This window comes from Danio aesculapii, chromosome 11 (assembly GCF_903798145.1).
Source record: "Danio aesculapii chromosome 11, fDanAes4.1, whole genome shotgun sequence".
Lineage (NCBI taxonomy): Eukaryota > Metazoa > Chordata > Actinopteri > Cypriniformes > Danionidae > Danio > Danio aesculapii.
In genome coordinates this window covers 21,144,362-21,168,758 of record NC_079445.1, presented here as the reverse complement: position 1 = coordinate 21,168,758, position 24,397 = coordinate 21,144,362, and the positions used below count along the sequence as shown (strand labels likewise).

At 34.7% G+C, this 24,397-nt stretch overlaps 1 protein-coding gene across 1 annotated transcript in view; it reads right to left on the bottom strand.

The window, feature by feature from the left end:
- cdh4 (cadherin 4, type 1, R-cadherin (retinal)) overlaps positions 1 to 24,397 on the bottom strand; it is a 435,394-nt gene that overhangs the window by 72,700 nt on the left and 338,297 nt on the right. The window contains exon 7 of the mRNA XM_056467830.1: positions 13,600 to 13,744. Coding sequence (XP_056323805.1) covers positions 13,600 to 13,744 — 145 coding nt within the window. The remainder of the gene's footprint in view (positions 1 to 13,599; positions 13,745 to 24,397) is intronic.

The window sequence follows — 24,397 nt, the reverse complement described above, 5'->3', positions numbered from 1 at the left end:
CATGAGGAAGAGGAAAAGGAAAGAATGAGCGAAGGGAGAAGAAAAACAATTAAGGCCTCTTCTGATAGGGCTACATCAATTTTTGAACAAGCGGAGAGTGTGCGGACAGATGACGAAGACAAAAAGAGTTGCATGTCAACTCTGTCGCCTTCAATTTTCAACGAGTGTCATTCTGTAACGGGATTAAACGCTCTTTATGTGTAAAAGTGAGAGAGATGACCGTGCAGGAAACGGTTAACCCCTGGGCCTTTTCAATTGCTTTTTAATTTGAAAACTAATTCAATGCTGTAATTGCTTTTCGACTTAAACCACTGAAGCTCAAAATTCCTCCTTTCATTAGACGCGTGCTGGTCGGGAGACTCTCTCTTTCACAGGTGTATAAGAAATTGGGGAGTCATTAGTTTTAACAAGTTTAACATAACCAGTCTGAAAATGGAAACCGACCCTTGCAAAGCCGAGGCGGTTAAAAGCGAAATATACCATCTGTCTGATGTGAAAATAAGTACAGTAGTAAGGCGCCAAAGCCATCTCGCCATCACTTTGTTCTAATTTACAATTGCGTAATGCTAGATCACAATGTGCTAATGCTGAATATTCAACAACAAAATAAAAACTCTCTATAGACCTTTTTCTTGGCTGCTACATGGAGGGTGCCATAGCGACCACCGTCTTCCGGTAAAACGTTTAGAACTTCCGGTTACATCATTTACAACAGGTAATTTGCGATCTGAAAATGGGCTTCAATAGCGTTTTGAGTGAATTACGGAGTGATTTTGTGACACACAACTTTGAAAGCTGTTATAATCTGTCAGCTGTGCTTCAAGCGCGAGAGAAAAACGTTCTCCTAGTCCATGTGTCTGTACCAGGGTTTATGTTTTTCTGTCATTTCAAAACGCCACTTTATTTTCACTTTGTGACACTTATTCAGTTCTATATTTTATACATATTTATATTTAATAGTTATTCGCTTATATAGTGTATCAGTGGGACAGTACAGTGGGTTATGTGTGTGTGTGTGTGTGTGTGTGTGTGTGTGTCAAACATTTTGGTGAAGTACATCAGTTTGGGTTGGTTATATATTTGAAAGAAAGAGAAACTGTTGACTTTAGAGATGACGAGGTTTCATTTAAACGGCACAAGATGCCGTCTGACAACGAGGGAAAATGCCTCACAGCAGTTGTTTTCTGTCCCATTAGATCACACTTTTAAAATAACCAGTCCAGGAGGTGGCACTGATTGACAACAAGATTAGTTCAAAGATGTTAAAAGCAAATAAAATAGATTAAAACTATCATTTCAAAGCTGTCGAAATGTGACTGTTTATACACATCAGCTGCCGACCGGAAGGTCTTAGCATTCTCCTTGCACATACATGCAAAGCATCATAGGCAATTTTGCATTCTAAGAAAAACATGTATATTGTTTGTCACAATATACATGTAATAACAATAATAAATACATGTAATATTCATGCATTTTTTATATTATTATACATATTGTATTATATATTATGTTTTTTTGTAAATAATATTATGAATATATATATATATACCTTTTTTTGTAAAATTATAATATTTTTGTATTTGCAAATAATATTTAAAGTGTATAGTAATTGTGATGTTTGTCAATTTTTCATTAAAATCTATTTCCAGTTAATCATTTGCATCAGATATTTGCATATTCTTATTTCATAATATTATTTACATAAATCAACAACAATATTAATAATAATAACCATAATAATAATAAAATACAAGTTCAAAACTGAATTATTTTAAATTAACTTCTTAAAATAATAATCATTAAAATATGAATCATATTTACCATCTGTCTGGTGCAAAAATAAATGCGTATTAATGTGAAAAATCCATCTTGCTGCCACTGTCACAATTTTATATTGCTTAAGGTATGCTAGATCACAACAGGCTAACACTAAAAAGGAAAAAAGCTCTCTATTGTTGGCTAAGGCATACTATTGTGTCACAATATACAGTAGGGGAAGTAAGTATTGAACACATCACCATTTTTCTCAGAAAACGTATTTCTAAAGGTGCTGTTGACATGAATTTTTCACCGATGTTGGTAACAACCAAAGAAATTCATATTTGCAAATACAACAAAACCAATTAGTTAATTAAGTTATGCGTAATAAAATGAAATGACACATGAAAAAAGGGAGGTGTAGTAAGGCAGTGAAAGCCCAGACAGCAGCTGAGATCTCTCAGTAGTTCTTCAGCAACCCTCTGCCCTTTCTCATTGTAAATTAATATTAGCTGCTTCAGTCCAACATCTACATTAGCAGGATGATGAAGATGAAACCAGGAAGGACATTTCAGCAAGACAACAATCCAAAACACAGCCAAGGAAACTTTCAGACAAAGAAAATAAAGCTGTAGAATGACAGACAATCAGCCAATCACCTGACTTGAATCCAGTATAAAATACAAATTAAAGATCAGATTTGACCGACAAAACGTACAGAACTATCAAGATTTTTACACAATGTTTGTGTAAGCAATTTATGTGACATCATTCTCCATATGAGAGGTGTCTTTAAGCTGCCATCACCAAACAAGCCTTTTATAGAAATAATTAAATACATTTCAGTAGTTCAGAACTACACATAACTCATTTTTCAGATTTTTTTGTTGTTGTTTTATTTTTTTGTTTGTATTGTTTGGATTTTCACCAAAATTCTCAATTCCGTGTCAACATCTCCTTTAGGAAAACTATTCCTAGAGAAAAACATGACATCCTTATTTCCGCCACTGTACATATATTATTGCAAAGTGATGCAATATATAGTATTTGATATACCTATATTATATATTACATATATACCTGTCACAAATAATACTAATAATAATGTTACAATACAGAAATATTTTAAATGAAACTATTAAAGTAATATTCATAAAAATGTTGATCATATTTATTACTTTATAATATTAAAAATAATGTATTCTAAAGCACATGCTGCTCTGAAGACTCTCTCTTACACAGGTGTGTATGAAATCGTGGAGTCATTAGTTTTAACAAATTCCCCATAACCAGTCTGAAAATGGAAAGCAACCCTTGCAGCGCCGGTAAAAAGCAAAATACAGCATCCGTCTGATGCGAAAATAAGTATTCTCCTCAAGCCCGAGCACGCTGAATCCATCTTGCCAGCACTTTGTCCCAATTTTCAATTGCTAACGGAACGACTAGATCACAACGTGCTTACATTGAAAATTCGACATAAAAGCTCTCTATACTTGGCTGTCCGTCCGAGAGAAGCTGCTAGCCAAACTAAACCAGTCCTCCAAGCTGTTATCACTGGGTTTTTCCAGCGCAGATTACACTCAACACTGTCTCACATCACCCTCACGGTGAGGCTTTCAAAGCAAATCTGTTTTGTCAGGGCCGCAGCCATATGGAGTCCTTTGAGGACTATGAAGAGGCAAATGACTTTTTCCTGCATAAAAAAAAAAGAGCCAGAGGCAGACGCCTACTTTAAGTCCATTAAACTGATTGAAACATTCGTCTCTCCTCTCAGCGCTGGCGTTTTCGTCTCTCTTGCGTGGACGTCGGGGCCTAATTAACCCCCATGGCCAGCTGTCTGAGGTTGAGATTTGAGGAGCGTCCACTGTTAGCAAATTTCCTTATCGCCTGTGTGAGCTGGAAGTGTGAAAACTGAATTTTCTAGCCGCACCGCTTTGTTGCCGTGGCTTGTTTTTCTCCATGACAGACAGCGAAAATATCCCCCTTGTCATTGGTTATTTAGGCGGTGGAGGAACACAGAGCCGAGTAAACAAGGATACATCTGACCAAAAATATGAGGAGGGATCGGTGTTGATTTTTGAGGCCAGAAAAACGGCAAACAACAGAGAATAGTTTGAAATTGGGAGCAAAAAATAAAAAAAGACGAGGATAATTTCAAAGGATAATTGGCTACAGACGTTTCTTGAGCTGAGAAAATATGAGTTTTTAAAATCACTGTCATTGGGTAGTTCAACTGACTTTTTGCCATGCACATTTTCTACTTGGTATTGAGGGAACAGAAAGTGAGAATTATGATTAATTATTAAGAAAAAGAACAAGAGAAATGCTCATTCCTTTGAGAATGTATGAGAAGTGCAAACGCTGGCTCAAGTGATTCAAAGATTGTTACTAAAACTGGATAATTCCCAAAAACACTATTCATGAGTCTTTTATTTATTTGCGTTTTTTGTCTAGGTTGTGAATGTAATTTTGCTCTTCCTCATAGAATGCTTTACACATTTTCTACACTGCAGTATTGCTTTATCACACACACACACAGAGACACATACGCTACAGCCAATTTTTGTTTATCCAATTGACCTATAGCGCATGTCTTTTGCTTTATCTGAACCAACATTGCTGATCAGAAGTGGCATGGTGGCTCAGTGGTTAGCACTTTCATAGTAAGAAGGTCACTGGTTTGAGTCCCGGCTGGGCCAGTTGGCATTTCTGTGTGAAGTTTGCATGTTCTCCCCGTGTCTGCCTGGATTTCCTCTGGGTTCTCCGGTTTTCCTCACAGTCCGAAGACATGCGGTATAGGTGAATTAAGTAAATTAAAATTGTCTGTAGTGTATGAGTGTGTGTGTGAATTAGTGTGTATGGATGTTTCCCAGTAGCGGGTTGCGGCTAGAAGGGTAAAAAATATGCTGGAATAGTTGGTGGTTTATTCTGCTGTGGCAGCCACTGAAGTAGAGACTGAGCCGAAGGAAAATGTATGAATGAACATCTCTGACCTTATGTTGTGTTCTGGTGTGTTGCTATTATCTCACAATTTCCATTTAGACTGTGTGTATTGTGTTGCTACACGCCTTACAATCACAATCTGATGCAAATGATTAACTGGAAATAAAATGTAATGAAAAATTGACAAACATCACAATTATTATACACTATAAACATCTTCATTGAAAATGTTCTTTCAGCTTAGTCCCTTTAATCATTAGGGGTTGCCACAGCAGAATGAACCACCAACTTATCCAGCACGTTTTACACAGCGGATGCCCTTCCAGCTGTAACCCAGTACTGCGAAACATAAACTCCCACATGCACACGCATACACTATGGCCAATTTAGTTTATTCAATTCACCTATAGTGCATGTATTTGGACTGTGGGGGAAACCGGAGCACCCAGAGTAAACTCATGCTAACATGGGGAAAACATGCAAACTCTACACAAAAATGCCAACTGACCCAGCTGGGACTCGAACCAGCAACCTTCTTGCTGTGCGGCGACAGTTCTAACCACTGAGCCACTTTGTCGCCCCACTGTAAACATCTTTTGTAAATAAATAATTTTTTTTTTTACAAAAAAAGTTCTATCTAATTTAACTGTTTACTTTGTAATTGTTTGTGAAATTTACTACCAATTTCAGAGATAAACATTTTCCACTCATTTTGTTTTCAGTTTGAGTATGTTTAAAATGTATATACACATTTTAGATTCCATAATAAATAACTTTTACCATATAATAAATACCATACCAATAAATAACCATATAATTTATATAAACCATATAGTTTAATTGTGTTTAATTTTTCTAATATTTTCTGAGAAGATAACATTTTAAAATATGTGTGAAATAATGCTTCACTATTTTTACGTTTCACCAAATAACTTTAATTTTAATCAGTTAATCCGGATTCAGCTATTTATTTTTTTAGTAACACAAAATTAACGATATATAGTTTTAGTCAGTCTGTCTTGATGTAAGTTGAGATGACTAAAAACATCCATTTGATTACTGATTATTTGATAAAACCTAAAATTCTGTAAATCATGGCAAAAACGTAAAAAGTTACACACTTAATGTAGCTTATGATATAAGAAAATAATAATTTTAAAAAGTATAATTAAATTTAAACAATAAATAAATTAAAACAATACATTCTAATGTCTTTGGCCCAATTAGCACATTGCCTCATGCACACACTTTATTTATTTACTTATTCATTCATTTTCTTTTCAAATTGGTCCCTTTATTAATCAGGGGTCGCCACAGCGGAATGAACCGCCAACTTATCCAGCATATTTTTTATGCAGCGGATGCTCTTCTAGCTGCAACCTAACTCTAGGAAACACCCATACATTCTTGCATTCACACACATACACTACAGCCAGTTTAGCTTATTTAAATCACCTGTACCATATGTCATTGGATTGTGTGTGAAACCCACACGAACATGGGGAGAACATGCAAACTCCACATAGAAATGCCAACTGACCCAGCGGCCTTCTTAATGTGAGGCGATCATGCTACCCACTGTGCTATCTACTCATTTATTTATTTATTTGAATGATAAAACATACATGATGTAAATTATGATTAAGTAAATGTCAACTTAAATTCAAATGACTTTTTTTCCCACTTTTTTTTCTATCTACAACACACACAAGAAAAAAAGAGGTCTAGATTCAAACTAAACAGTTTAATTTGATCCAGGTCTGAATCACCGCTGAATTGGATTAAACTTAAATTGGATCAGTCGTCTAAATGCGCAGTAATTGGGTGATTACTTGTGTTTAGCCAGCAACGAACACAATTCAATTACTCCATGTGTCTACACCTTCAAATGGGTATTTGGCAATGAAATCAGTGATGTATCATTTAAAGTTGGATGGCTCTGCTGAATTGATCTGATAAGTTCACATACATCTGCGGTGGGCGATAAGGACACTTCCCTGCCTGCTCTTCTTTGAACGTGGCCCGTAGTGCAGAGGCTGATGGGAAATCCGCTGTAATACTTCAGAGACGCTCTGATATGAGCATCTGTTTGGTCTAAGCTTCCCCTCGGTGAGTTAAACTGATAAACATGTTCCTTCAACGCTCACGTTTAAAATGTACAAAACATCTGCTGTGATTAAATCCTCGCGATCGCACAAGATCAACAGGCAATATTGGCACTGCCATTTTCAAGGCAACGAGATTAACTGCGGTCTCACGAGGGCAGAGAGCCCAGTTTAGCTTCAATTCTAAAGGACTTGATGTTTTTAATTCATAATATGTTGTTGGTGGACGGCAGAGGCATAACGGGGCTGTGTAAGCCTATGGTGAGTAGACTGTAAAAACGATTGTGTGGCTAATTTTAATGTTACAGACTGTTTCCCAAAAGTATCATAAAGTAAGTATCACTTGAAAATTATTTTAGATCTTATTATAGATCTCTTGAGTAATCATTAAAGCCCTATGTGCGCCGTAAGAACACAATCGGCAGATTATGCTTGTAACTTTATTCAAGTGCAGTTCTACACAAAAGTCTAACCATATATGAATGTATACGTACACTCACCGGCCACTTTATTAGGTACACCTTACTAGAACCAGGTTGGACCCCTTTTTGCCTTCAAAACTGCCTTAATCCGTTGTGGCAGAGATACAGCAAGGTACTGGAAATATTCCTCAGAGATTTTGGTCCATATTGACATGATAGCATCACGCAGTTGCTGCAGATTTGTCGGCTGCACATCCATGATGCGAATCTCCACCACATCCCAAAGGTGCTCTATTGGATTGAGATCTGGTGACTGTGGAGGGTATTTGAGTACAGTGAACTCATTGTCATGCACAAGAAACCAGTCTGAGATGATTTGTGCTTTATGACATAGCACTTTATCCTGCTGGAAGTAACAATACTCAGGTAGGCTGTGGCATTGACACGATGCTCAATTGGTACTAATGGGCCCAAAGTGTGTCAAGAAAATATGATCCACACCATTACACCACCACCACCAGCCTTTTTTATGTTGTTGAAGCCAAATTCTGACCCTTCCGAATGTCGCAGCAGAAATCAAGACTCATCAGACCAGGCAATGTTTTCCCAATCTTCTATTGTCCAATTTTGGTGAGCCTGTGCGGATTGTAGCCTCAGTTTCCTGTTCTCAGCGGACAGGATTGGCATCCGGTGTGGTTTTCTGCTGCTGTAGCCCATCTGCCTCAAGGTTGGACGTGTTGTGACTTTTCTGCATACCTTGTTTGTAACAAGTGGTTATTTGAGTTACTGTTGCCTTTCTATCAGCTCAAACTAGTCTGGCCATTCTCTTTTGCCCTTTGGCATCAACAAGGCATTTGCGCCCACAGAACTGCTGCTCACTGGATATGTTCTCTTTTTTGGACTATTCTCTGTAAACCCTAGGGTTGGTTATGCGTGAAAATCCCAGTAGATCAGCAGTTTCTGAAATACTCAGACCAGCCCGTCTGGCACCAACAACCATGCCACGTTAAAGTCAATTAAATCATTTTTCTTCCCCATTCTGATGATCAGTTTGAATTGCATCATGATCATCAAGATCATCTTGACCATATCTACATGCCTAAATGCATTGAGTTGCTGCCATGTGATTGGCAGATTAGAAATTTGCAATAAAGAGCAGTTGAACAGGTGTACCTAAAGTGGCCGATGAGTGTAATATTGTAGCTAATATATTTGAACATATATGTAAGCTATTTTTGTCATTTCAGTGATTGAAAAATAATTGTATGATATAAATGGAAATTTTTGCAATATTTTGAAACAAATGTTGCATATATGACATATATTTGAAATCTAAACATGTACAGACTTCTATGTCATTTATGTAAAATTTCATATATACATTAGAATAGTCAGAAGCAAAGTCAAAACTGGAGGTAATCTAACAAAAAATATATATAAAAATAATAATAATAATAAAAAAAAAAAAACAAAACAAAAAAAAAAAACGTAAGATCGCAGTCCAAAAATGAGTACACCCAAAATTTATATTTTGGAGGAAAACATGAAAAAAAAAATAAACATGAAAAATCAAGAGAAACATAAAAAATTAATAATATTTAGTTTTTTTGTAGTTTGTATATTTTTGGTGTTGCAATAACTGGTACAGTATCACTTTATTTTGATGGTCCCTTTAATGCATTTTGTTGAATTTAAGTTACATTGCATCTACATGCCAACTAATTTTCAATAGATTTTAAGTAGACTGTTAGGTTGGGGTTGGGGTTAGGGTTAGTGTAGACTACTAATTCTCAAATGAGAAGTAATTGGCATGTAGTTGCAATGCAACAAAATGTGCAATAGTGACCATCAAAATAAAGTGTTTCCCAATGACTAGTTTCAATTCAAGTGTATTTTCTTTCATATTTTAGGTGACCAAACTCATATTTTTTTGTTTTAATGCACCAAAAATGATGGCATATATGGGGTGTGATTATAATTAAAGATTTTGTACTTTTTGTACACTCTATTATTAGACATTAAGCATTATAACTTTATTTTCCTTGTAATTTTCATATAACAAAATTAGTTTGCTAGCTCTTAGACAACAGCAGTAATAAGAAATATATATGTAGAACAAACAAAAATATCAACAATAAACAAAAAAGCACAGTCTTAGTGCAGTAATAGTGCAGTAAAGTGCATGAGTTGTTCTCACCTTCAGTCCCTTAGAAGTTACAGTGCTCAGCATAATTGAGTACACCCCATTTTGAAAATGAATATTTTATCCATTTTTCACTGAATATAGTGATGTATTTTGGTGCATTTAAACAAAACAGATTTAATAAACATTAAACATTATTATAATAATATTTTGGTCACCAAATATATTTATAAATTGAAAGATAATACAATTAAATTCAAGAAAAATATAGCAAAAAAATTACACAAAAACATTAAAAAATATCAACCCTCATTTAACAAATTTAACATTTAACAAGTCATTAATTACAACCTACAGAATTTTAACTAAATTATTTTTGCTTTTCTCTATTTTTCCTCTTTTTAAAATTTGTATTTAATTTGTTTCTATAACATATAAATTTGGGTGTACTAGTTTTTGGACCGTTACTGTAAGTTATTTTTTTAGATAAGCACCAGATTTGGCTTCAGTACAGACTAATCTAAAGTATATGCACAAATATAATATTGTAAAGCTTCCTACTGAAAATATGAATTTAAAAGATAGATTTGTGAGGGGTGTACTTATATTTGCTGAGCACTGATAGAAATACATATCTAAATAAAATGACTGAATACAACATTTATTTAAAAATGATATAAAAAAACTGGGAAAAAATACAATTAGGGATAAACTAATAAATAAATAAATAAATAAATAAATAAATAAATAAATAAATAAATAAATAAATAAATAAATAAATAAATAAATAAATAAATAAATCAAATCAGTAAATGACATGCACGGACATGCACAAAACTCATCTATGTATTGGTCGTTTCTTATATTCTTTAAACATAATTTCTTTCATCCAGCCATTTTGTGTCTCAGTCTGTTAGTAGTTGCTTTATACAGACCTGCCTTAACCGCTAATCCACAAGAGACAACGGCTATATGGTTAAATGTTCAATATATGACTCCATATAAGGTTATATTTCAGCACTTTGGAAATGAACATCGACTCTTATATTGCATAGAGAATGAGTTTTTGCAGTTCATGTTATGTGCAATTTTGGAAAATGCACATATAGTTGCAACGAGCGCTCATAACCTTACACATACAGAATGCTCATAATAGCCAGGATACATCGTTATCTGGAAACCCGGCCCAGAACAGCCTGTAATGCGTCCGCTTTCCATGGATAATTTACAGTGCTTGTTTGGCGTGGAGCAAACCCACGCTCTACTGAAGTATAACACTAAATGTTTTTTCCTCTTTGTTTATGAATTCCCTTGAGATTCAAGTTTTCAGTGAGGAGAGCTCAACAAAATAAAGACTAAAGTTTTTTCCTTGGAGGGAAGATTTCTGGGCCGTAACGGTGCAGAAGTTTGGACAGAATCTGACTCACAGTCTGGGTTTTCGCTGATCAGCCACTCGACTCTGACGGCTGGAGAATAAAGGAGAATCTCAACCTGTGTTTGTTAGACACCACAGGAAGGCCGCTTCAAAGAGCACAGAGAAGCGGGCCGATTCACATGGGGTAGTTATTTAATCATCAGAAGAAAGCAGAAGATTCACTTGTCCCTCTTGGTTTATTATAGTAGTAATCTAATGCAAGCTTTAAATATTGGAAATGAGGATTAGAAATTTTTCACAAGGCCATTCGCTGCGTAAAACATATGCTGGTATTATAGTTGGCAGTTGATTTTGCTGTGGCGACCCCTGAAATAGAGACTAAGCTGAAGGAAAATGAATGAATGATTAGAATTATTTTGATTAGGTTAATTTATTTTGCTTATTGTCCATTGTGCACAACATGCCTACATACTAGGGATGCTCATAATAACCGATTCACCGTTAACCGAAAGGGTGCGTTTTTTACCGATTAATGGTATCAGTTAAATTATTAAAAAAAAAATATTTTTTATTGGCTGTATAAATGTGCAACACATATTTGTTAACTCACGCGATAGTAACACTTGCAACCACACGTGCCTACAGATGTATTCTGCCAAAGAAGCAAAATGAAAGAAGAATATTGCTGGTCACAGTTTGACACAGACGGGTTGATGCCATACCAGCGCTGATGCTGAATGCCTCTGTCCTGGATCCACATCATAAACACTTCTGTTTATTTGCACAATTGGAGAAGGACGCCAAAAACCAAACTTTCTGCGCTGCTTTGGAAACAAACCGGCAGAGCATCAGGATTTTCTCTCCATCAGAACGCGCTCCAGACAAATAGGCTATAGTTGTGATGATTTAGTGTACAACCGACAAACCAACCTTTTTTCCATTTGAAAAATGACAGTTATTAATAGTTTTATAGCTTGTAAAACATGTATGCAAATAAATGCAACATCATTTGTAAACAATAAAATTGTTATAAGCTACAGTAGGCTACACTTTACAAAAAGACAACATATGAGCCTTGTTATTGTCTTTCATCACACGCAGCGCACGCACATGAACCACGAGTGAGAGAGGAAATAAAAGCACACAAGCTCTAAGGTAAAACCAGACACTCAAGACATCTAAAATAATGACTTCTAATAAAAATGTTGACAGAGGTTTGTGATATGATAATAAAAGCGGAGCATTAATTAAATGCATATTTTCCATGGAGCGATTGATTTGAGGTAGCCTGCTATTTTTATTTGACAGAAGAAAAAATACATATGATTGAAAAAAAAAATACAGCCGATGCTGGTTCTTAAAAGGATTCAGTCAGTGTTTTTGTTTAATAATCTAAATTTGTCATTTAAGTGAAAAATATCTATGGCTGGGTTATTTATTTTATTATTTTTATTTAGTTTATTATTTTTTCTATGCTGTTGGAAACACTGCAGGTGCGAGAACATGTTCTGTTGTTAATATCTTCGCATGTTAAAATATTTTAAAATGCATATTTAATGTGTCAGACACAAAATAGACAAGACAATTTTTTTTAAATTAAATAACAATTGAATACTATTCTGAGCAGTTAATGGTTAATATTCGGTTAACGAGCAGTGATTGTCGGTTGGCAAAATTAATTGAAACTACATATTATTGAAACTACATATTAATGTTTTCTATGGTTGCGATTCAGTGTAAACACATTCAGATGGCTACTGAGCAACATTCAGAAGTCTGTGTGAATGCAAAGTCTATTAAGTTGAAGTATGTCCTATTGTATATGTAATTATATTGTAATAATAATACAGAATGATGTATATATCAATAATATAATTAATAATAATATTTTGTAAAAAATTATATATATTAATGCCAATAATTCCTACTAAGCTACTGTATAATTTGTGAAATTGGTAAAATAATAATAATAATAATAATAATAATAATAATAATAATAATAATAATAATAATAATAATAATAATTAATATTAATAATAACAACAACAACGACGGCGACAATAATAATAATATTATTATTATTATTATTATTATTATTATTATTATTATTATCATCATCATCATTATTATTATTATTATTATTATTATTATTATTTATCCATGTATTAGTGCACTATATAATATTATGATGATTATTTATCCATGTATTTAGTACACTATATAATATTTTAATATTTATTACAAATAAAAATAAGGATATAAATATACAAAAAAGACAAAATAATGTAAAATGTAATTATGTAAAATATAATTGACATAAATAGATTATATTGCATAAAATACCTATATATGTATAACAACAAGCTTATAAACATAAGCATATAAAAGTATAAATATTGCCACATCACAACAAAATTGTGTTTTTGCATATAATATTTAACTGACAAATAATAATCTTGATCTTATAATGATCTTATTACTGATAATGCTTATAATGATGTAACACATAGTGACATCATCAGTATTGTTCAGTAGTATCTGGATGCAGTCTTTATGATGCAAGCCGAGATTGCATCTCTCAGCAATGGAACGTCACACACAATGCACTCAATGGAGCTAGTGACGTCACTGTGCCCATTAAAAAGCATTGCATGCAGCTCAGATTGCATCTGCACTAGGTTTGCATCCAGACCCCTCTCATGTTGTTGGCCATGTACTATAATCGCATGATCATTTTGTTAATTGATTATTACATCATGTTTTTTTATCTTGATAAAATATAAAATGAAAAATAAAGCACACCATCACAACTTTCTCATCATCACGAAAACAATCATGATGGATACATACCAGGTTTGGACCCTTCAGCGACTGATCCGTTGTAGACCTGGTTCTTAAACTCGGGTCTGTTGTCATTCATGTCAATGACATAAATATACAGATCAATAGGAGGCTCCATTTGGTTCCCGTTAATATCCACCGCATGAGCTCTGAGCTGTGGAAGAGACAACAATAAAAGCGCATTAATTAACAATTCATAATTCACCCATAACTTCACCTCTGCAGAGGCACAGCGCTGATATTAAATCAGATTTAAGAAACTCAGAGGCATTAAAGATCTCTGCGTACTCGGTGGAGGCGCTGAATGGAAATTGCATTCATATTTCATACATGTTAGATACGGGATCCGGTGGGACGCCATTGACTTGTTCCTATCTAAAATCCATGAGTTATTATTCAGCGAGGACTTCCAGAAGAAGAGAATGCGAGTTCAGCTTCACACACACACACACAGAAAAAGACTGTTTTGCTTAGATCTCTGAAAAAAAGCATGTGAGACAAGATAAAGCTTTCTCTAATTCAGATAAACAGCCCCTTAAAAATAAAATAGTTTTTTTAGTAATAGAACATTCCCAATGGAAACCGGATAAGAAAAGAGGAAACGAAAAACAAAAGATAGCACAAGAGAGCGAGGGGAAAAAAAGAGGAATAGAGGGAAGGTTTAAGGCTGGATTAGCTCCAAATTCTCTTCTTTGAATTTATTCACTGCAGAATTACATGCGCATGCACTAAATAAAACTATTATCCTAAAATCCCTCCCTGGAATTACATCCCAAATAAGAGGTTTGCATTGCTCCATACCGAATATCAACATTCTATATGCATTTCTGTGGTAATACGACACCTGCCGCCAAAATCTTTCATTTAATATCGCCCGAGACGACAGGCTTTTGTTGTGCGCGGCAAAACTAACTGTCAAGCAAACAAATAAATAAAGACGCAGAACAGGAAAATCTGTTTCCTCAGCTGCTGCGCTTAGCATTCTGTATGGGCTGCTGAGGCGTCTGTGTGTGTGTGAGCATGTAGAAATGTGTGAGATTGTCTGTTGTTAGTGGCTGAGACACTGCATCTTTGATCTGTCGACCCATGAGAGCGTGTGGACTGCAAATGTGCGGCTTAATGGCATTATTAACATGCTAGCTGACAAAACCGAAACGCTCGACAGAGATGGAGCGACACAGAGAGAGAGAGAGAGAGATGGGCAGAGGAACAGAATCCTCTTCTAGTTCTTTATCCCTTTGTTTATTTTCTTCTCTTGCCAGTGTGTCAAAGTCATCAGCTCTTAAATTCTGCAACACACTCTAGTGGTGGGAGACTCGTGGGCAGTGAAGAAAAACTACTGGAAACTCACAAAATGAGTGGAAGCTACAAACCATTTGAAAGAGCTAGAGGGTCAGTGTCATGCCTGCAGCTAATTCACCATGGTCATTTTTTTAGGACCTCACAATGTTTTCCGAGCTGATTTAGTGCTATAGCCAAGTCTGAAAGTCTTCATCATTTTTATCATAAATATTTAAAATTAAATGTGTCCCTGGAACTGAATAAATAAACTTTACATTATTGTATACTGTGTTAAGATTGGACAATGTTTGGCAGACATACAATTCATTGGAAAACTCTGGATTCTGAGAAAATTACCTTTAAAGTTGTCTAAATGAGGCACTGTCAATCTCACACGTCTGCCATGTTTGTAGTTTAACACTTTTTATCTGTGTTTGTAGTTCAACATGTCCAATTTGCAATGTATTGTAGGCAATATTAGTGGTTACCGGCCACTTTATTAGGCACACCTGTTCAACTGCTCGTTAACGCAAATTTCTAATCAGCCAATTACATGGCAGCAACATGGTCAAGACGATCTGCTGCAGTTCGAATCGAGCATCAGAATGGGGAAGATTTAAGTGACGTAGAATGCGGCATGGTTGTTAGTGCCAGATGGGTTGGTCTGAGTATTTCAGAAACTGCTGATCTACTGGGATTTTCAAGCACAACAATCTATAGGGTTTACAGAGAATGGTCTGAAAAGAGAAAATATCCAGTGAGCTGCAGTTCTTTGGGTGCAAATGCCTTGCAGATAACTAATAAAAAAGATTTAGTTTTGATATATTCACAATAAGACATTTTCTAACAATTTTTGGTATAAAAAATATTATTTTGACTAGCAATTTTTTTGGTTAGTCTTACTGTTACAAATGCAACATATGACTAGTTTTGTGGTCTGTAATCATAGCTACATAAATATAATCAGTTAATTGAGTGATTCAATGACTCACCTATTAGGCTAGAGACTTTCATTGACTACAGGGGTCCTTAGTTTTTTGATTATGTTTGATTAATTAGTGTTTGGTTTTAGTATGGTTCATTTATGAATGACTCAGCATTTTTAACAGAACTGGGGGAGTCAGTAATTCAATACACCATGCATTAACACAGTTACTTGCTTTGTTTCTAAACGAATTAGCTGTTTTGAACAATGGGTTATTGCTTTGGTCCTGAATAAATCAGCAGTTTTGAATGAATCGGTTGAATCAATGACACACTCAATTGCTTTATCCAAATTCGCCTACTTACATTATGTCCTAAAAATGTACTTTTCTGTGAAAAGCATGTTAATCTGCCACAGCAACATGCTAATCTGCCGCTCTTGGGTCTTTAACACAGAAAAACCTCCTCATGTGTTTGTATATTTCTCGATTCAGAAGTTAACAACTAGAATGTCATTATAATAGTCACATTGTTGTTGCAGATGAAATATAACACAAAAAATGTGAAACAAGGATTTTCCATTAGATTAAATATTAATTAACAATCATTCAAACATCTTTACCAAAGATGTTGCGTGTCCATCATCTTTGTAGTTTAACACTTTGTAGTTCTAATCAAATTAGCTGGTAGAGTCTTTCTACTGCAAATAGTAGACCATCCGGTTAACTGGAAAACTTATGTCAACATCCTATGATTTGTTATTAAGACAGGGATTTGGAGCTGTTAAAGTATCATTTTACACTTTTTTTTATTAGTGTTTAGTTTCTGAATGTTTTACATCTAAGTATTTCAGTATTTAAAATAATTTGGATGAGTCAAGGATTCCATTAAGCCAAATAAGCCTCTCATAAAGAGCCACTTGCTTTGTTTCTAAATGAATCAGCTGTTTTCAACAGTTAAAAAGACTGCAAAGCTCACTGTAAAGGGGAAAGGTTTATTTTGGGAGTGCTTTCCCTGTTTATTCTGGCTTCACTCAATTATTTTGTGTTATAGAAATGGTCACCCTTTTAGCATTATCAAAGTGCTCATGATTACAAACACTTTTAAACCAAACAATCAATACTGTGAGCAAAATTGACTTCCCACATTTTAATGAGATACCTGAGCTGCTGTGCTGTTCACAGGTTTTAACAGTTCTGGGCCAATCATGGAGAAACTTTGAGAAAGGCTTAAAAGTGAATTTATTCATAATGCATTGACATTTTTGTTTTGTAGGTTTAACCCACAAAATCAAAATCCAAGTCAAAGCCAAAATCAAAGAGCTGCTGTGGTTTGTGTCAGCAAGAAACTGCATTTGCAATCTACTGTATTTTACTTCTATGATGTTTTAAAAGATTGAATATATTTACATACAAGTGCCACTTCTATACTATCCTTTCAGATAAAGGCAATCAAGCCAATAATAAAAAAATAAATAAATTGAAAAGAGAAGAAAAGAAAAGAAAGAAAGGCAGATTGAATCATCGAACCGACTTTTAAAATAATGGCTAAACATTGACATAGCAGCCTGTGATGTCCAGCAAATTAGAAAGTCATTTGGAAAGTGATATACCAAATTAATATAAAACTATTTGAAAATCTAGGGTCATTCATTTCTTTTAAACAAATTAATACTTTTACTCATTAATGATCAATTTAATTGATCTAAACTGTCAAGAAAGACATTTATTATGTTATAAAACAATTAAAATGCATCTGATTTTATAGATTTAAATCTTCCAAAAATGGATCCCAATTCCCACTTATATTTAGCAGATATTAAATGATTACAGTACTAATAATAACAATTCATGAGCAGCCTTGATGAACAGAAGATCATTCAATTCTCATAGATCATTAACTTCTCATTAAAATAAAAATGACACAAACAAACCTTAGCAACCTTCAGTAAAACCATATTCCATTTTTGTATTTTCATTAATATTGGTGTATTAACATTATTGTTATGAAAGTATATCTGGTTTTCATGTTGCTTTAAAGGGGTCTTGAACTGGCTTGAATCAGTGACTTACTCATTAAGACAGCAACTTGTCGCCATCTACTGGGGTATCTGAAACACCATCATTCACTTTCTTTGATTCTGAATGAATCAGTCCTTTTGAATGAATCACCTGAATGAGTAAATCAGTGGCTCATTAAGGCAGAGATTTGCAGCTGTTAAAGTATTATTTCACACTTCTATATTTACAATATTAGAGTCTTGAACTGGTTAGCTCTGAATTTTACTTTCAAAAACATCAAAATCGGACAGCTTGTAAGTAAATAACCACTTTAATTCTGTTTAACCTAGCGATGATGTCATAGATAAATATATTCCAAGATCTGCCATTTCCATAGTCTGATATCAATAAAAGCTGTTATTTTCAGTGACAAACATGATTTCAGCTATGAAACGTACAGGATAATCTTTTAATATGTTGACCTCTTATTTATCAAAAGCTCAAGTATAGTTGAGATCTCAGAAAATCACCTCTTTAAAGCTTTAATGGTTCATTAAAGTGCTTTGAAATGTGCATTTTTATTCAGTGTTTAATATAATTATACAGGAAGACAGGGCGAGGCACAGAGTAGCTCCTCCCCCTTTTTATAACTCTGCCAGAGCTGCTGAGCTCAAGCACATCATGACAACCACCGTTTAGTACACTGAAAAAAATAATTTTTGCAAAATTGTTGCAAACAATTTATATGGGTACAATTTGAACAAACAAAATACATTTTGTAATGTTCAACTTAATTTGTTTGTTTACATTCAGCCCAAATAAATTGCTTGCAAACACTTACCTTAAACAATTTAGTAAATCCAATGAATATGTATTTTCAGTGTAATACTGAATCTGTCTCATCATTTCTCTGCCTTAAAATAAAATATTTTAAATGTTCTATGATTCAAAATAATACGTTTGTGTGGTCTGTGCCGACTCACACATATTATACACTCTGTGCTGCTGTTTCTCTAGCCTAAACAGAACATATTTGCGTGTTGTGGGGTTCACGTGACATTAATGCAGAAGCAGACTTCATTCACCCCAAAGGAAATCATATTTACACCGTCTGTATCTCTATATAGTACTGTGCACCAAATTAAAACGGATACTGTTTGTAACAGATTGGATTTTGAATCTCCTGTTTCCTGTATGCTGACTTTGTATATGTGTGTGTGCATTGTACCCCCCCCCCCATCCCCCCCCCCCCCTCCCGGGGCTTGCCGTAGAGAGGTGCTGTGCACAAAACGATTAATAAGGAGTTCAGATCAACACAGTTTGGCTGCTGTCTATTACTTTCTTATATTTGCAAGTGTTTAAAACAACATTTAATGCTCTTTGACGTAAATAAATGACCAATTTTAGCATCAGCATTAGTTATTGAAGGGGCGGGACATATCAAATACTAGAGAGCATTTGATTGGTCAGAAGATTTAATAAGAAACTAAAGTAAAAATGAATATTAACATCTTCTAAATTCAAAATTTGTCACTGTTTAGCTTATAGATATCATAAAGACTAACATATTGGCATACTTTAATTTTAATTTCATAAGGGCTTAAAATAGGCAGGTTTGGTTGATGAAATAAGAGACTCATCACTTTTGCTAACACAATTGTTGTTAATCATGAGCCATCACCATTGTTAATCTCAGGTTGCTCCAGGGGGGATCGTTCTTCTAATAAGTTCATGCCTGCGTTCAATTCCAGCATCGGAGACAAGACCAATTCCGGCCCCCTTAATTTATCGATAAGCAAACATCCTATTCTACTCAAGACGACTGTAATTGAATCAACCTCTGCATATACGTTACATCAAAATCCATCCGAACGAATCTGGGCTTTGTGCACTAGATCATCTGTAGTTAGAGTCCATATTGTGAGCAGGAATCAGATGTGAGGAGTCATATGGATACTCATATTATGGTGAGTAACAGAGAAGCTGCATAAGCTGAACGCTGTACAAGACTCGAGGGGCCACTTAACCTTAACAGTGCTCATCCGCCTGTCGTCCTGACTCACTGACTGCAGGCTCTGTCTAACGCAAGTAAACATGCATTTACACTCCTTCACAAACACAATCATACACATTAGCTCTGCTTCTGAACCCGCTGAGCTCCTTCCAGTTCACTAAAATAGCCAAATACTAATGCTGACCATATCATTTCAAATAATGGTTCATTAGTTAAGAAATTTACAAAAATGAACAAACAATGAACAATGCATGTATTACAGTATTTATTCACACTTGTTAGCGTTAGATAATGACAATAAATTAGTTAATAACTCACAGTGTATTAAGTAAGTTTATGTTAAAAAGCACAACTTTGTATTTAAATAATGCATTGGTCGAATTTATTAAACTATGATTAATAAAAGATGTACAAGATAGTTTATGTATTAAATATATTAGCTTACATGAACAAATAGGCATTATTTTAAAGTGTTGATGTTACTGTAAGAATGCTGGACAACAGAGTTGAGGAGTAGTCAGACAGGCAATGGTCAAAACAGGAGCAAACCAGGAGCATAAAGGTAATCCAAAATCGTTGTCAGAAACAGGCAAAAGGTCAAGCTAGGCGGTAGGGATGGCTGATGTTTTGACACTTTGTCGAGATCCCAAAGCGCAAGTGTTTCGAAATATTGCACCAAAGCATGATTGGAAACACCCAGGTTACTTGACTAAAGTGATTCGAAACACCCGGGTTACATGACTAAAGTGATTCGAAACACCCAGGTTACATGACTAAAGTGATTCGAAACACCCGGGTTACATGACTACAGTGATTCGAAACACCCAGGTTACTTGACAAAAGTAATTCGAAACACCCGGGTTACATGACTACAGTGATTAGAAACACCCGGGTTACACGACTACAGTGATTCGAAACACCCAGGCTACATGATTAAAGTGATTCGAAACACCCGGGTTACATGACTACAGTGATTCAAAACACCCAGGTTACATGACTAAAGCGATTCGAAACACCTAGGTTACATGACTAAAGTGATTCGAAACACCCAGGTTAGATGACTAAAGTGATTCGAAACACCCAGGTTAGATAACTAAAGTGATTCGAAACACCCAGGTTACATGACTAAAGTGCTTCGAAACACCCAGGTTACATGACTAAAGTGATTTGAAACGCCCATGTCATGTGACTAAAACGATTCAAAGCCTTGGACATTCATAATCGTTTCAAGATCTGGCGAATCAGCATTTGATAGACAGGGTCAGAAAAGACCTCTTAATTATGTAGCCTAGTGGACCGTGTGTGTGCAGAGATTATCTGTGCTGCAAATGACCTGAGTTCGAATCTTGATTTATACAAATAATCAGAAAATGTGACGATGTTTTTAACAATGTTCATTTCTTATGACCAAAACAAAACACTTATTCAGAAAGTGTTTATTCGGAAGTCCGGAAGTCAGACCAAAGTTAAAATTAAACACGTTACAAGAACAGAGCATTTAAAAAGTAATGTCTATAGCTGCATCACCCTAGATTTGAACCCATTATCTCTGTATGCTAGTCTGAAACTCTCACCACTCAATTCAAATAATTCCTCAATTTATAATTACGCAATTTAAAAAAGTTTTAGAGCAATACATAAAAATGACCACTAGGTATCAAAAGGTTTCACAGCTTCCACACATTTGCTTTTCATTTGTTTGTTTTTCGTTCAGTGTTTCATGAAGCCTCGCTCTGCCCACCACTAATAGGTGGCATAGAATCAAGAACAGGAAAACAAAGCAAGGATCAAAACGCGGAAAGACTAGACAGGATGAACGCTTCGTAATGCTACATGCTGTAAAAAAATCTGTTATTTTTTATGTTTTTTTTTTTCTGGCAGCTGGGGTGCTGGAAAAAAAAAGTAAAATAACAGCTGTTAAATACAGACATTTACAGTAAAATAATATACATTAAATTACAGAAATGTCCTTAAATTTTAATTTCTGGTAAATTTCTGTAATTTGCCGTCTGTTTTTTATAGTAAATGTCTGTAAATTAACAGCCATTATTTCACACCAGCTGCCGGAAAAAAAAGTTAAATAACGGATTTTTTTACAGTGCAGGATAACCAAACAACAAACCTCAGCAAAGTGTGTGTGTGTGTGTGTGTGTGTGTGTGTGTGTGTGTGTGTGTGTGTGTGTGTGTGTGAGAGAGAGAGAGGTGAGTATGACGTTCAGGTAATTAGTCCATGATGAGTTAACAGTTGTGTGTGTGTGTAATCAGTGGGTGAACTGCAACTGGTGTGTGAGTACAGGTATGATGGGATTTGTAGTTCATTTGGTGGCATCTGTTGTTCTCCGGCAATCTGCATGGGCTGGATCGCTGGTGATCGTGACATTTACCAAATTTACACTATAAATATTACAAATATATTGCTATAGTAAAGAAGGGTAAAAGGAAAGGTAAACATAGTACACAAATTCAGATTTGTAACTTAAATGATCCTAAATGAAAGTTATTGACAATAAAATAAGAGGTTAAAATTTGAGAATTATTGCAGACACAAACAATTAAAGCTTTTTATTTTAAATAATCACTTGAACTTAATTTCAAGGTATTATACATATTAAGAAGCAGAGTTATTTTCAACATTTGTGGTAATACAAATAATTTTCAAATCCAAAATATTTGAATGATTGCTTGATCACTTGACAATGTCGACAGGAAAAATGGATGTTAAATTTTATTTTTATTATTAAAATTTATTTTAAAAGAAATAGGTATGCAGCAATGTAATGCATTAACTGCATTTTCATAAATAAATAAATAAATAAATAAATAAATAAATAAATAAATAAATAAATAAATAAAAGCATAGCACTGGTGTACATAAACAAATTCTTTCCAAAGCATAGCAAAAATCTTAAAAATTCAAAAATTTTAGCCATGCAGCAGAATATTATGACTATTATATACATAAATTAAATATTAAAAATTCATTATTCATTTATTTATTTTTTTCACTAAGCTTGTCTCAATGTATCCTAAGGTTGCCTTCTCCGTTGAGGATTTATGCAGTGTCACCTTTGATTTTGACCTGAACGAGTTATCCTAAGAGACAGCATAATTAAGTTAGCAACCTTTTGGGATGGCCCATAGCACCAGCCCTTCATAGTCAGCTTACTATGTTTAGAAATGAATGCGCACACACACCACCGCCAACTTAACAATCACGGGTGCTGACTTATTCAGATATGCAGACACACACTCACACACACACACACACACACACACACATACACACCTAGTGAGACAAGCCTAGGCGTAATTTAGACTGATAGGTAGACGCACAGTGCCACATCATCTACTGCTCAATGAACCGGAGACTTAAGAGAAAAGAGACACAGAGAAAGGGAGGCATAAGTCAAAGGCAGAGCCGCAGAAACAGAGGAGACCTCGTTTTATAGCTGATCTAAATATATACTAAGGGCCTATTGACACTTTCTGGGAAACAGCTGAGATAAAGAGGCAGCTTATAATTGTAAAAAACAACAGCCAGCATCAAAAGCAATGTGTTGTTTTAAGAGTGAATGACAGTCGAGGGAAGTATTTATTTTATTTTATTTTTTAGGTGACAGGCAAAAACATAAGGGGGAAGGGGTGCTGTTTGATTTGATTCCCCAGTTGAGTTAAAGCGTTGGGAGTTGCAAACTCATCACTTGTGACAATTCAACCCTTCTTTTCCTAAGCTGTTTCATTCCCATTCTCTTTCTCTCATCTGCACACTGCTACTGAACCTTCGTCTAATTGACAGTTTGACTAAAAACGGGAACTAAAAAAAAACCCTGACGTGTCAAAGCAATTCTTTCCTTTGTCTCTTGTTTTTCTTGCTCACATTATTCATAAGTAAAAAAGAGCCACATAAACAGAATAGAGGAACAAAAAAACTAAATAACACACGCAAAAAAGCCGTCTTAACATGTGATGCCAGGCAGGCAGGTCCGATTTGCTTTTAATGCATTGAAAGCAGTTTGAATAGACTTAATTACACAATGAAGTATGAATTTGAAGATTTCTGCAAACTCTGCTTAACAAGAAGAAGGTTTACCAAGTGTGTCGTCTTGTTTTTTCTTTCTTAAAGCTGACAAAGCAACTGTGCTAAAACTTCTGCAATCAAGTCAGATGTCTTAGTTTGGAGGCCTGATTAAAAGTTATCCAGAGCCTGATAAAAACAATATTTATTTAATATTCATTAAAGGCATAGTTATAATACAATACATAATAATGATAAATCCTCCTTATAAAGATACAATAATAATAATAATAATAATATTAATAATAATAATAATAATAATAATAATAATTTTACACTGACCTTACTCAGCTCCGAGGCAGCCTAATATACAAATGACTTTTTAATTTACTTTATTAAAACTTGGGACTCTCAATCGACGGTTAGACTTTAATGGTACAAATTCATGATTCAACACATGACTTAAATGTTCTTTGGGTTCAAAATGATGTTCCTTGCCAGCCTTGTGAGGTTCTTGTGATACAATTGGTCATATAATTTCTTAAGAGGCTTTCCTATCTTTAAAAGTTGAAA